General features: G+C 40.4%; 2 protein-coding genes across 25 annotated transcripts in view; both read right to left on the reverse strand.

Moving 5' to 3' along the window:
* Positions 1-2,280, reverse strand: part of LOC108034869 (uncharacterized) — a 52,973-nt gene extending 50,693 nt beyond the window's left edge. For 13 of the 14 annotated variants that reach the window (XM_017110068.3, XM_044094954.2, XM_050886680.1 and 10 more), the window contains exon 1: positions 2,054-2,280. The gene's annotated coding sequence lies outside the window, so the exon portion shown is untranslated. The remainder of the gene's footprint in view (positions 1-2,053) is intronic. The other variant, XM_044094951.2, reaches the window with a different exon arrangement.
* Positions 2,281-3,907: 1,627 nt separating this feature from the next.
* Positions 3,908-14,811, reverse strand: part of LOC108035041 (serine/threonine-protein kinase mig-15) — a 34,474-nt gene continuing 23,570 nt past the window's right edge. For 3 of the 11 annotated variants that reach the window (XM_044095423.2, XM_044095424.2, XM_050886779.1), the window contains exons 9-19: positions 13,636-13,994; positions 12,924-13,083; positions 11,155-12,048; positions 9,346-9,510; positions 6,911-7,513; positions 6,697-6,852; positions 6,473-6,640; positions 6,262-6,411; positions 6,064-6,198; positions 5,919-5,993; positions 3,908-5,856 (exon numbers count right to left, since the gene is read on the reverse strand). In XM_044095423.2, coding sequence (XP_043951358.1) covers positions 5,683-5,856; positions 5,919-5,993; positions 6,064-6,198; positions 6,262-6,411; positions 6,473-6,640; positions 6,697-6,852; positions 6,911-7,513; positions 9,346-9,510; positions 11,155-12,048; positions 12,924-13,083; positions 13,636-13,994 — 3,039 coding nt within the window. In that variant the 3' untranslated portion in view covers positions 3,908-5,682. The remainder of the gene's footprint in view (positions 5,857-5,918; positions 5,994-6,063; positions 6,199-6,261; positions 6,412-6,472; positions 6,641-6,696; positions 6,853-6,910; positions 7,514-9,345; positions 9,511-11,154; positions 12,049-12,923; positions 13,084-13,635; positions 13,995-14,811) is intronic. The other 8 variants (XM_050886780.1, XM_044095427.2, XM_044095428.2 and 5 more) reach the window with 7 other exon arrangements.

The raw sequence follows: 14,811 nt of genomic DNA on the forward strand, positions 1-14,811 counted from the left end.
CAATCTGTCAAGTGCTGTACGACTTTGGCTGTTCTTTAATTAAGAATAATTTGTTGAATAACTTTTTGTGCCTGCATTTGACTAATTAAGTTTATGCAAATTGCGCGAGCGTAGGCGAAAGTTTTATGACGGCGGAAAGAAAAAACTGGACACATTTTATGAGTTTTTAAGTCGCCGACAAATTGCCGATGGATTTTGTGAGGAAATCAAAATTGAAACATTTAAGCGAGGCAACTAAAAATAAACATCCGCAGAAGTCATAAAACAAGGGCGGGCCCTTATTCTCCCAGAAACTCCTCCTTATTGGGGCTCCCTTTCCAGTGCACAGGAAACAATTTCGGGGGGGTTCATTTTTATAAAAATCACTCGAGAAAAGTAAAGCTTATTTGCTATGCTACCATACTATTGGTGTTAATAGAAAAAAATATAAAAGAAAATAGTTATGAATAATAAATGAAATTGTTTGGTTGAAAATATGTCTAAAATATTATAGCACCAGATTTTATAGAGATTTAATACGCACTAATATTCTCGTACCAGATTTTATAGGTATCATAAAATAAAAAATCAATCGAATTGAAATAGTATAGTTCAAATACTAGGTCGTAAAGTATAATAATATAGAAATTATTATTTAAGTAATTCATGTGATAAGGATAAAAATTGTGTTGAAGAGAGAGATCAAAAATATTATAGGATATGAATTAAAAACTTTCAGAGACTATATGACGGATTAAAAAGAAGGTATTGATATAAAAGGAAAATATTTTAGTTTTGAAAAACTTTGATTCTAAAACACTGGGGTCCCTACCCAATTTTTTCACGTGTGTGAGGGAATGACATGGAGCGCAACTGTTTCTGCGAGACAAAGAAGAGAAGAAAAGGAAGACGCACAAAGGGGATGCGGAGAAAAAGGAGCAAAACAGAGAGCAGAGGGAAGTCGTTGAAATTAAATACGGTTTGTAACCAGAAATTCCGCAACTAAAAATAAACAAATGGGAAAAAGAAGCGCGGAGCACGCGACGCACAAAGAGGGTGAAATTGTAGCCTCGCAGAGCTCAAAGTTAACAACAATACAATATTCTTGGCCTCGCCAGCGATTTTTTATTGAGGAAATAGTGCAAATAGAATTGCGATTTCTGCAAATTTGCATAAATTGCGGCCACTCGGAGAAGTGCCAAGCGAAGGAAAGCGATAAATAGTGCAAAGCAACGATAGCGAAGTTATCACAAGAAACCCACACACATGCAGAACAGAACCTAAGACAACAAAGGAAAACAAAAACAAAAGTCACTTTTTGTTTTGATTTTTTTCTTTGCCAATCTCCTTCCGTCCCCCTCTCGTGCTCCCGATCGCAGTTGCACCGATCAACGGTTCTTTGGTGGGGGTATAGCGCCTGCTCACTCGCACCTACGCAGCAAGGCTGGGCAAAACCAGTTATTAAGGCCATAAAAAGGAGAACCATTTAACTGTTTAAGGTGTCCCCTGCTGGCTTTTTGGCCAGGTGTTTGAAACTCCGCCAGCTGTTGGGCAGCAGCAAAAAAGTATTTTGCAGAATTTTTGCATTTCTGCAATTTGCAATTGTTTTTCGGGCTGCCGTCCCGCTTCTGCGCAGAGGGTGCGAGCAGGACGGCCAGGACTTGCACGCACACACCCCTGAAAATGCCGCTACTCCAAATGCAATTTATTTTCACCGTTGTATTTGCACTAGATTCGGAGTGCCCATTCGAGGGATTTTCCTTCAAAATATTTGCCCGCAGCCAGACTTTTTATTTATGTGGTGCCCCCCGCACACCCCAACTTGTTTTCGCATTTCGTTCAACTCCGGCGCAGCTTCGTTTGGCTCTCTATATATCTACATAGAGCTTGGGCTCCTTTTTTGTTAAATTTCTTTGCGCAAAAGGAGTGGCGTTGTCCGGGACTTTTTCACACATACACAGGACCTCCTATACGCACGGTCGGCGTCCTTTTTGGTTTTGTACTTTTTTCCGGCACTTTTGCTTATTGCAAAACTCAGATTGGCACTCTTTTTGCAGGGATTCACGGGATTTACCTTTGGAAGCTCGTTGTTTAGCCTTTTCGGTATACACAAATCCTTTTTCCCTAAAATTCGCGAACCGGAACACTGAATTAATTCCACTCCGAACGCTGCGACCGTCAAGAGCTGCGTTTGTCGCATAAATCACCGAACTTACACTTATTGTTGATACTTTACTCAGCGGCGAAACCCGCGACGAAAACGCGTCCGACTCGCTCGAATTTTTTTGAAATTTTGAAAGAGAAATTTAGTCGGTCGGCTTACTTAACTCTCTTTTTCGCTCTCCAACAGGGTTGCCAGCTTAGCTTATTATAAGCTAGTTCTAGCTTGTACAATTTCCACCCAGCTTATAGCTTGAAATATAGCTATTTTTAAATTCATCTTGCATATTCTAGCTTTAAGTATGCGTCATCAACGGTTCGTTTTCTAAGAAAATTATGCTTTATGACACAGAAATATCGCAGCGGGTTTTCTTTTTTGCAGATGGTTATGAGCATTTCGTATAATCGACTTTATTCTTAATCGACAGTGTCATCGATATGTTGGCTGTGATGTATTACTACTGAATATTTATTACTGAAATAAATAAAGCTAAAAATGCCGAAAGTTCAATATCAATAAACCTTTTGCGATGCTTGGCTTTTTTAAGCTTATTTTTTAATTTTAGCTTATTCTAGCTATTTTTTTCACAAATCTAGCTTATACGCGCACCGAAAAACCTGGCCACTCTGTTTACTTTACTCTTTTTTCGCTCTCTCCCACTTCCTGTTCGCAAACGTAAGGTAACGTAAGCGAACGTAAGGAAACGTTAGAGAACGTATGTGTCACTGTAGATTTTAACAGCGCTGTTAAGATGGCATAGAGCGACGCGCCACTGACCGTCCTCTGCCGCTGTAAGATTTTTATGCATCTTAATAGCGCTGTTAAAATCAATAAGCGAGATGTAAACGTAAGACTTCTGCTCTCCGAAAAGCCGGCAGCGCAGTCTCTCTCACGCTCAAACATCGATAGTTTGTGGGATATCGATTAAGTACTCTTTTTGACATCATTGTTGCCGCCATAACTTAAATTTATTTTTGATTTCTTTATTTTTTATATAATCACTCAATATAAACATTGAGGTATCGCTGTAAAAAGTAAGGAAAAAAGGCATATTTCTTAAGCTTGCGGCAGCTGAAATTTAATTAAAGTTAATTAAAGTCAGAAATCAGTCAAGCTTTTAACTTTTCAGATTTTTCGCAAATAGTCCTGATGCACCCCATTGCAATAGGGGAAATCTGGTCAGAAAATAAATTGTCCTTAAAGTAATAGGAATTGTTGGCATATTTATCTAGCTACCCAAAACAGTCGGACTTATGGATCTACGCTTTGATATGGTGAATCTACGATTGAAAAACCAGAAAGAAATATCTATTTCTGACAAAAATCTGAATCTTCAAAATCAAACCCGTGGTTTGTGTCCCAGGTGCTCTCCACTTTGTGGAGGATTGTACTTGTGGCTTGTGTCCAGGTTACAACCCGTCGCTATGTTTAGGGTGACCATTTAAACGCATATGAAATATTTGCCCGGCTTTTGGTTTTAAAACATTTTTAAATTCTGCTGTTTTAAATTTATCAATGTCGTCCCCAAAGTCCTGAAAAGTCATTATATTTATTCAGCTATGTATAAGCATTTCTGTAGCTAATGTAAAATATTCCATCACGAATAGCACGAATTAGAAAAACTATGTAATAAATAAGGCGTTCCACGATTTTTAATCTTAAATTAAAAAAAAAACGATCTAAATTGGTTTTAAGCTCAATGGTATGCCTTCCTCCTCCCGGTTCTCATATCAATAATAATCCCACCCATAACTAAAATTCAAACTGTTTATTTTTTTGTATTTTTTTTAATTTTGAGATTATATATATATAATAATTAGATTTACATTCATTTCTGTATCATTTTACTTGTTTTATTTTAGAAATAAAGTAAGCATTTATTACTAATTCTTTTATTTTTTTGTTTTGTTTTAGATGTGCAGTTCAGTGCACTTTTCTTTTCCATTTTGCTTCGATGAACATTATTAAATACGGGGGCGTACAATCAGTTTATAACACAAAAACAAACAATATTTTAAATATACTTCTTAATGAGACTTCCTTTGCATATCGTGTGGGGGGTGTGGTGTGTGGAAGGGGTGGGACGAAATCACGCAAACAACACAAAATAAGGCGGAATTAGTGTTCCATGGTGTGCGCCAGTTGGGGAAGGGTTCTATATGCACTCGACATAGAGATATTGCAACATGACCACTTTTGATATTGAAGCTAGTAAAACACAAAGAAATGCACACAGTACAACAAGCGGAGATGGTTCGTAAATGGTTATCAATTTTAACATGCTACGATTTATAGAATTTTGGTTTAATTTCCCTCCTCGATTCGTTCATCAGTTTGTTTTTTTTTTCTTTTTCCTCATCGTTCTCCTGGCTCTGTATAAAAGTTCAGTAAAAAATGCAGCTTAACTAGGTTCTCGTTTGTAATTCCCTCCAATTTCGTTATTAAGGTAGCTCGCCTCGCAAACGTCATGGTGCGTTTCTTTTTATATTTATTTCCATTAGATATCCTCAATTGTTGCAAGCTTGCTTGGGTTTGTGTTGCTTTCGGCTTTATTTTACATTAATCAATTATTTACTTGTTTATCACTTAGTTTTTACAATGGCGTTTTATGTGGGTTTTTGTTTGCTTTGCTTCGCTTCGATTTCCATATTCATTTCCATTTCCATTTTCACTTCCATAAAATGAGCGCGCAGACAATAATTTATGTATAAGTGTACTTTTGCTCTCTCCACTTACAGGTAATCATCATCGGAAACGCACAAATAAATTCTATTTGATAATATCAAGAACAAAAACTAACTGCATATATTTTCATCTATATTTTCTGCTCTGTGTAGAAAATTCAATATACTCGTATATATTTTGTGGCTTTCTCTGCTGCGCTGCTGGTTCTTCAACTTAAGTTTAACTTGTAAGCGAAATCATTTAAAATGAATCTGAATCTGAATCGCGTGTGTGCTGGGTGTGTGTCGTTCAGTTATGTAACGTCAATATACATATACATCGAAAGGATGGAGGATACGAATTGCTTTAATTGCGGTTGCCTTCGTTTTCTGACCAGATCTGACAAAAAACCTCGACGAGTGAGCTTGAAATGTTCGTCTCTAAATATTAAGTAGATTATTTTGTTTTATATATATATTTATATATATATATATATAGGGCTCGTGTTGATCGAGTCTTCTTAGCACATTTACTAATTGAAACGTTGTCGTGGTGAATTTCATAAGCACATTTTCTTGATCTCGGGTTGTTTGTAGGTGTGTTCTTGTTGTTGTTGGTGTATCTGTTCTAGGATATCTCACTTAAACGTTATGCACTCTTCACTTAAATCAGCTAATTATCTTTTATGTGTTCGCTTTAGATACTTTCTTTTCGTTTTGCTTGTGTGGTAAAATAAGAAGAAAATGTTTATGGGGTTGTTTTGTTTTGTTTTGTTTTGTTGCCGGTTGAGCAAGTCGATCGCTGGGGCGTCGATCGAAGGCTGCCTGCCAAGATCATCGATCGTCGGTCATCGATTATCCAACGTCGATTGGATGGGATTACCAATTGGCCATGCCCGGTTTGTTGAGCGTCATAAAGTAGATTTGACACGATGAAGCACCTTTGGCACTGCTGAAGAATACTTTGTCGTTGCGCTCGCAAAGGAATTTCAAGCGTTGCGCCTTTTTGTGCATGAACACACCATCCAAATGGCCGCTCTCAACGGAACGTATCTGCGAGGGGGCAGAAAATCCATTAAAATCATTATTCAGTCTGCCAAATGTAAGTATCTCACCTCTATTGCTTTGTTGCCCCAGCCCATGATTTGTCCAGTGCCAATGTAGGCCACCGAGGTGGGCATCTCGCCCCACTGAAACGGATTGAAAAATGCCACATTAATATGCTGACAACCCACCCAATGGGATTCCCCAATGACTTGCCTGCAGCACAATGTTCTTGGAAACGCGGCCCACAGTGTTCACATAGACGCCCTCATTGTCGTAGCACAGCAGCAGTTGCATGCCATTTGAGTTCGGAAGCGCCACAATACAATGCGGAATGATTGCACCCTGAGTCTGCAGAAATAGCAATTATTTAGCAATCAATTACAACACACTCCTTCAGTCGAGCCAACTTACATGCTTGGGAAGATAGATATCGTATACTTCAGCTGAATCTAAATCAACCGCATGGAATCCCTCGGCGGAGCCATAGATCACCTTCAGTCTCGACTGATCCTCAATGGTGAGATCGACCAAAAGCGGGCGATGTTCCAATTCACCAAAATTCTATAAAAAGGGAATAGTTTTACCAATGCCTAAATACACTATTTGCATATCAAGCACCCACCTTAAATGCCATAAATTTGTGATATGGTTTGGGAGCCCATGCATAAATTTCAATAGAGTCTTTTAATGCAATCACTAGGAACTTAATCCTCTCGTATTTGACAATCTTAAAATGTACAGCACCTTGTAGATCACCCACGTTAATCCAACCGTTGCGACGCTCCACTTGCTGTGGGTACAAATTATATTAAATCGGATGGTAAGTGTTCCCAGTTTAGGACTCACATCGGAGAGGCCATCGGTGCGCAAGATCTTCGACTTGAGCCAGGACAAGTAGTAGACACGCACTCGGTTCTTCTTGCCGGATATGGTGACCAATATGTTCTGGCCCTCTAGCACCTCCATTTGCTGGAAACGGCGTCGTGAGATGAGCTGGTAGACCTGTGGCGAAGAGCATTCATTAGATTCTCCAGGATAGTTTATTCAGTCGACAACTCACCTTGCCCTGGCCGGATCGGTCCAGCAGCATTAGACCATTCTCCGTGCCGATCAGCAGGTTGACGCCCCACAGCGCCGCGCACAGGATCTCCGAGTTGAAGCGCTTTTTATACTTACGGATTTCGGGCGTGTCGTTGGCCGCCTCGTGGGAGGTGGGCGTTACGTTGACATTGACATGCGACTCCCGGCGCGAAGGACCAGAGCCGCCGGCCCCGAAGCCAAAGGTCAGGAAGCTGCGCTGCTTCTGTTGCAGGGCGTAGGCGTGCGGGGGCAGCGGATTGGAGATCGAGGCCGAGGACGTCGAGGAGCAGGGCGTCAGGTGGTGCAGGTTCGCGGAGGAGGAAGAAGCAGATTTGTGCAAGAGATTAGTAATACTGCTGGAGGAGCGCGTCTTGCTGATCGAATTCTTGGGCGAATTCTGGCGCGAATTCGAGGACGAGGAGGCGAGCGATATCGTCGATTGGGGCGAGTGATTGCTGCTGATAATCACGCCGCCCACAACGGTACCGCCCCCCAAACCGAGACCGCCGCCGCCGCTTCCGCTGCTAGCGATAAACGATTTCGATGGCGTGGAATGCACGGATGAGCTAATGGCCGCCTGATACTGGTTAATCGATACATGTTTCGATTATTTCGATTGTTTGTGTTTACATTTCATTGGTTTCAATTTGACCATTGTTTGTTATCCATACGTTTCGATTATTTGATTTATTTTTACATTTTATTATCGATATAGTTCGATTATTTCGATAGTTTCAAGTTTTTACATTGGATTCGATTGGTTTGGGTTTTTTTTATAGAGAGAAAAGAAAAATAGAAAAAGTGCAAGAAAAATTTCAATTAGTCTTGAGATGTCAACTAAAAATAAATAAATTAAATAATTTACACATGCAAGGTTTGGGTGTGTGTTTCGGTTTGTGTGGCCATATAGAGAGCATTACAAAATTAAATTGTGTGGTGTTGTAGGGTGTGTGTTATGTGTGAATGCTTAAACTAACAATAAATAAAAATATAGCCGAGACTCAGACGATGTTAACAGTAATGAGAAAAAGGCGAAAATGTATTAGGATAAACAAAAACAAATAAAGAACCGATATGTGATTAGTCTTTCCCCAGAGGCCATTTGTAAAAATAAGGAAAATTGTTTAAAAAATAATTTGTGTGTTTATTGTGTTATGAAAACTTTTTGGAAGCCTTTCTTCCAGTGTACGTTGTATGTATAAGGATGTGTGTAAATAATAGTTGCACTGTAGACAAAAGACTGGCTGCTTTACAACGCAGAAGAAAATGGAGCGCATTAAAAAAATTAAAATATTGTATTTACAGAGAAAAACTAAAGTCATTCCTAGTGCTGGGAAAAAGATGTACAGAAAATGTGTGTAAAATTGGCTTCTATATTTCCATATCCTTTAGAGAAAACAGAGCTATACACATACAGAATAATGACACATTGCGAAAATGCGATGATAAATCATAAGGTGGAGAAAAATACATAAAACTATACACATAAGTATTTTCTTGTCTTGGTAGTTGGTTGGGATTCGTTTTTTGTTTTAAAGAGAGCAAATTATACAAAATTAAGAGCATTTTGTCGGTTTGGGGACTATTCATTCATACTTACTATTGTAATGTTTTGTTTGTTTGTTTTTGATTGGTAATTTGTAATTTGTTAAAATATATCGTAGTGGCCATCAGCTCAAACGTTGCGGAAAGACAAAGCACAATTAAGAAGAAGAAATGGTTTAAACGTTTTTGGATCTATACTTTTTGTAGTTCATGGTAAATTATTTTTACGAAGGCATGCACTTGGTAAGAGCTTCATACAGGCATGCAAATTATTTTGAATTCCTTAATTTTTTCGACCAATTCATTGTTTACCCTCTTCATAATGAACTTTGCTTCACGTCAAAGAAATATGATTATGCTAGATATGTTCTTCAACATGGGGATTAGTCACAAATATAATAGGGGTTAGGGAAAAAAATGGATAATCTTTGAAGACAACAAAAATACAAATTTATGTTGAACAAATTAAAAAAAAAAATAATACAAAAAACTAGTTTAAAAGATTTCCAAATAATTACTCAAGTTAGTATATTATGAAACCACCATATGGAAGTGTTCTGATTCACTCATTATCAAATACACTCCAAGGTGGAATTGCAAAATTAATGACTGATAATGAATTTTTTATGATTCTTTTGACGAACCGGAAGAACATCAAGTGGTGTTTTCTTAGTCATGAATCCTAGCAGATAATGGAAATGAATCGGCCTGATCGACAGACGGAACGATACAACGAAATATATATTATCACAATAAATAAACTCAACGTGGACACAAGGGTTACGAACGTAGAAAAACACAATGAAAAATCGATTAAAACGAAAAAGACAAGAGGACGAAAGTGAAGTATTTATGGGGCATATTACTCACCTCCTCACTGGATGATTTATCATGGCGCGGTGGCGTTGCCGGCGACGCCTGGCTGAGTAGATCCGGCAGGACGCTGCTGGTCCTTGTCCCAGGAGTGCCCAGTCCAGTGCCATCGGCGCCCACGCCGCTGCTGCCACCGCCTCCGCCGCCGCCGCCTCCTCGGTTCTGTGTGGGAACATATGGAACAGATTTAGTATATCAAATAAATCCGAGTTCACAAGCAATTGTAATGGAATTTTAGAGAGATATCGTAGAGAAAGAGAGTGGGGTTATATAACAACGAAATGAGTCAAAGAACGTACAAAAAGAGATTCAAGAGCAGCAGCACAAAATAAATGAATGCCAATGAGACACTTTGAGGTTGCCTAATGATGACCCCTCCACTACTAAGCCTCAAATTTTAGCCGCATATGGATAATAGGTACAGATACAGATTTAGGTACAGATAGAATTGTGGGTGCGGGGTGTGTGTGTATCCTTTGTACAGAGAGCTTACAGACTATCACATTTATAGGTGTATTTCGGTATCGAGTCCTCTCTGTGTTCCTCAAAATTGTTTTAAAGCTAACACTTAAACTAAAATTGGCAACATATTTGGGATTCAGCGCAGCAGGCAGAACGTGGCTCAAGTTGCAAAAACAATCTCTCAGGTTGGGGGCGTTTCGGTGTCTTATTTATGTTTCTTAATTAACTTTTCCTCCTGCTAACCAAACCAGCAAACTTTTCCAATTGATTTCGAGTTTGTCTTTGTACAGAGAAAAGCTTTAAAACAATTTTGAGCGAAAGCAATAGAATGTACGGATGATGCAGAGCAGCATTCTAATTTACAGAGTTACATGAGGCAGCAAGAGACAGTGGGTAAATATATATATATAGATATAGTATCTAGTTTAAAACAAATAAAAAGTTTCAAAATTTGTAATATAAGCTCAAAAATGCCAATTATATCAATCAACATTTAAGAACCCATTAAACCCAAATATTTTAAATAGCTTTCTTTAACCTTTGCTTTATTTTTTAACAAATTAAAGTTGGTTTTACTGTTTTTGAACGATCACTGGGCTGCCTCAAATACCAAAATTCAATCATAAAGGTTTATCGACACCGTATTATTAACATTTAAACAGGAAGTTTAGGATAGCTTCTACCTGCACAACGGGCATTAAACCGATCTCATTAGCATTCGATACTTTTGCCTCTTTTTCGGGGTTTATCTTTATATACATGATTAGATTACCGACTTTCGACCGTCTACCGGTTATTTGCATTGGTTAATCAGAGTTCTTAAGCGTATTAGATAGCCTTAGTTACGGTTGCGGTTAGCTTAGGACCTAAAATGGCGTGGTTTTTGATTAGTTTTAGGAAAATATACAAAACAAATGAGAATGCAATAAGTAATTGAAGATATAAACCAAATAGAACCAAACATGCTCAAGCGATGAATAGTGTAAATATACATCATTTTAGTTTAACCCTAAATGTTTTTACATTTCCAGCTGTTTTTTGGATTAGCAACAATGGGCGAGTGTGGTTTTTGTTTTTATTTACGAGCTATTAGTTTAAAGTGCGTGTGGGTGTGTGGATGTGGTGAGTATGGAGTAGCGAGCCAAATGGTAAATTTCAGCCTTGTTTTTGGGTGGTTTGGGTTTGGTTTACGTTTCTGGCGCCAAGACAAAACACAATTTAATGGGATAAATATTTTTGCATTATTCTTTTTTGGTGAGTTATGTTCGCAGCACATTTTTTTTGGATCAAATGTTTGCCTCTCTGTTGATTTGGTTGTTTTTTGTGCGAGCTGAGAACGTTTACCTGCTGCTGCTGCTGCTGCTGCAGTTGCTGCTGCCTTTGGGCGCGAACGGCAGCATTTTGCAGCACAATGACGGATTCAGTCTTTTCGCGACGCGGTCGCAGGAAATTGAAGTTGGCCAGGGATTTGGAGGGCTTCGGAGCAGCTCCCTTGGTGGCAGTGGTTGTAGTAGTAGTAGTAGTTCTAGCGGCAGCAGCGGCTCCTGGCTTGCCAGTGGCTGTGGAGGCTCCTGCTGCTCCTGGTAGGGCATTCTCCTTGCTCTTGCTGCTGATGCTGCTGTTGTAAATGCTGTTCCTTTGGTACACGGCACTCGATCGCTGCAAGGCCTGCGTGGAGGGCGCCACCGATCCCGATCCCGCAGCCGTCGTGGTTCCCGAACCACCAGAACCACTCAGCACCGCCGAGTGGCGCTTGGTCAGGGGGAAGAAGTCCGAGTTCTCGCGTCGAAAGCCGCGCACAAAATTCATGGGCAGTCGGGAATCCGAGTCCTGGCGCTTGTGCGCTGTGGAGTTGGAGCTACCACTTCCGCTACCGCTTCCCGATCCCGATCCTGATCCTTGTTCTTTGGCAATACTTTGGCTGGCACTTGGTTCCGGCGCCTTCAGCGGCTGATAGCCCCTGGGCACGGGTCTTGTGATGGCCTCCGCCACACTGGCCCGCTGCAGCTTCGTCTCCACCTTCAGCGTGCTCAGCTGGGAGCTCCGGCTGAGGCTGGCCGTGGTGGTGGGACTGCCACGTCCACTGCCCCGCGGACCAGGGCTTCCGTTCTTGGGGAAGAAGCGATCAAAGTCCCAGTCCCTCAGCAAGCTGGATTCCTCACCGCGACGCGACGGTGTCACATTCGCCTGCGATGTGGAGGCGGACTTTTGCAGGCGGTTTATGTTCTGCTCTAGTTTCTATTCGGGGGGACATTTTCGGGTTTCAGGTTCAGGGAGGAGTAGTAGTTGTTGTTGTGGTGAGTACGCAGCAAGAGAAGAATGGTGTTAGGTTGGTCTGGTTTTACTTGAGTACTTAAAGGAGAGCCTCGATCGTCCCCACCCACCACAGCATGGAAAGTTTTTCATGAATTCTGCTCTTCATTCTGGTAGACTTACTAAACGTATACGAGGGTTGATCCAAGTATTCGAAGAATATATATGGGGTGTGTGTGCAAATGTGCATATATATAGTATTCATATGTATGTACAATATTTTTCGATCGTGTCAACATTCTATGCACCAGTGCATTTATGTTTATAAACTTGCAAACATCACACACATGGCTCAATCAAAATATACAAAAAGAAAAGAGTTGGTAACGAAAATTTGGAAAATTAATTTGTACAAAGAAAGGAAAATTCACGAAAAAGATTTCACACTGTTTACGCCATTAAATTACTATAAAAAGAATATATATATGTGTATATAGATCAACTCAAGATTAATTCGAATTCATATAAATTTAGTAGGAAAATCAAATCATATTTTAGGCTAGTCTTAAGTAACTCTTTAGTTGAGAGAACCACAACCAGGTTGAACTTAGTTTATATTACTCTGTTTTGAGATTTAGTTTTAATCTTAGCTTGCTGATTATTTCTTTTTGGGTTGGCAGACCTTAACACCCTACAAAAGCTAGATTACAATTTTGTACAATGCATATTCCTGTCCTAACCCTTGCTGATGGCATCTCATCGGAAAAATCAAAACTAAGAACTAAACTAAACAAAGATTCATACGCATATGTAAGGATATAGAAGTTGACTTTATGGAGTATGTGGAGGGTGCAACTTACGCGCTTCATGATCAGGGTTCGATCTCCGGCCTGATCGTCGTCGTCGGGCGTGGGTGGCAGTGGGCGGTTGGGCGGCCCTCCGCTGCCATGACTCAGGGGCGTTGTCGTGTTGGCGTCCTCGGAGACGGGTCCCAAGCCGGGCCTATATGAAAATTCGGGTCTGAACACAACGAAAACCAAAAGAAAAGCCAAAAACAAATCGAAAACGAAAAAAGGGGCGGCAAATCGTTGTTGAAAATGGAAATGAAATGGGAGTGGGCGTGGGTGTGGTTGGGTGTAATTAATGGGTTGTTTAAATAAGTGAGAGACAAGAATGTTGTGAAGTCGGGTTAGTATTCAGAGACAGAGATGATGTGTTCTTCCTAATCAGGGACCGCAAATAGGTTTTATATTATATTTTAACAACCTAATCTCTGAAATTTAATATACTATCAAGTATTACTAATGTTTATGGCGATAATCTTGTGACCAGAACTAAAAATACCATTTTGTGGGTGACTTTGTTTCTATTCTAAAACAATAAAAACACATTTATAGGAATTCAAAAATATACTATACCATTTCAGGTACTATCAAAAAGTAAAAGTACTTGGAAATACCTGATTGCGATCCCTAGTTTTTCTCAATTTCAACCGTGAACTACTTTGCGTCTTCGATTTGTGGAATTTTGCTGCAAACTGTCACGCCCCTTCTTTGCGGTTGCTCTACTTACAGCGGCTTGGGCGGATCGCTGGCCAGTAGGGTTCCATCGTTCCTGGCCCGGTCGTTGGGCTCGTCCGGCTCGCTGTCCGAGTCGCTGCTGTCCAACGGGTCCAGCGGATTCACCGGCTGTCCCAGATGATTGTTCGACTGCTGTGGCAGTGCGGCGGCCGGCTTGGACGAACCGCCTCCGGAGGCCGATCCTCCCGAGGAGGAGAGACCGCTCGACTGGCGATTGTTGCGAGGAGGCGCCTCCGGCTGTGCCTGCTGCTGCTGGGATCCCTGGCCACCGGCGGCCGTCTGCGGCTGTGGCTGTTGGGAGAAGACCACGCCCAATTCACTTAATTGTGCTGCTAACACATCCAAATGATCCTACAGTTTTACAATACATTTTTGTTCGTTTTTTCGTATTTCAGGGGCAGGAGGATTTGTGTGTGTGTAGTTGTTGTGTTGTGTATTTTGTTGGGTGTGTGTTGAATTGCACATGATACCACGGTTTTTCGGATTTTGTTTGGGGAATGGGAACGAAAAGTAAGAGAGCATTAGATTGGTTTTTCCTCCGATACGGTACTTATAGATAAAAAACGATCAAACGCACACGCCAGGCGAAAAATGTGGTTTTTTGATCCAGCAGAGCATTACATAGAATCGGTTAGAAAGCTCGGTTGTTAGTCTTTATCTACGTTAGGGGGATGTATATTTCCATTTCGAAACTGCATTAGGAACGCATCAATCAAACGGGAAACTCTATGCTCCAGGAATCAATCTACTTTTGGGGGTTAGTGAGTCGGTTGAGTTATGGTATCTTTACGCTTTGGGAGATTAGTTCTCAAGTGGCACGTGCAAGAGGTGTTGGTTTTCGGGGTTCGAGAGTTACGAGATGGGTTTCGTGTACCTCCATTACAGTAATTTTGACTGAGGTCCAAAAGGGGGGTATTTTCGGGGTTATACACATGGAAAACATTCGACGTATAGAGTGCATTGCAGAACTTTTTGGCATCATGATCTCGGTATGATCTTAAAAAATCTCTTTAATATTGTAATATATTAAAATTCTTCTATTTTTTGTATTAACATAGGTTCTGAAACGCACCCTATATTGTAATGTATGCAAACTTTATAGGAAACTCAAGCAGTAAGATAAACAGAAAAGATGCGACAGGCTGGAACTGAAAATCGTAGGACATAC

The sequence above is a fragment of the Drosophila biarmipes genome, chromosome 3L (genome assembly GCF_025231255.1).
Source record: "Drosophila biarmipes strain raj3 chromosome 3L, RU_DBia_V1.1, whole genome shotgun sequence".
Taxonomy (NCBI): Eukaryota; Metazoa; Arthropoda; class Insecta; order Diptera; family Drosophilidae; genus Drosophila; species Drosophila biarmipes.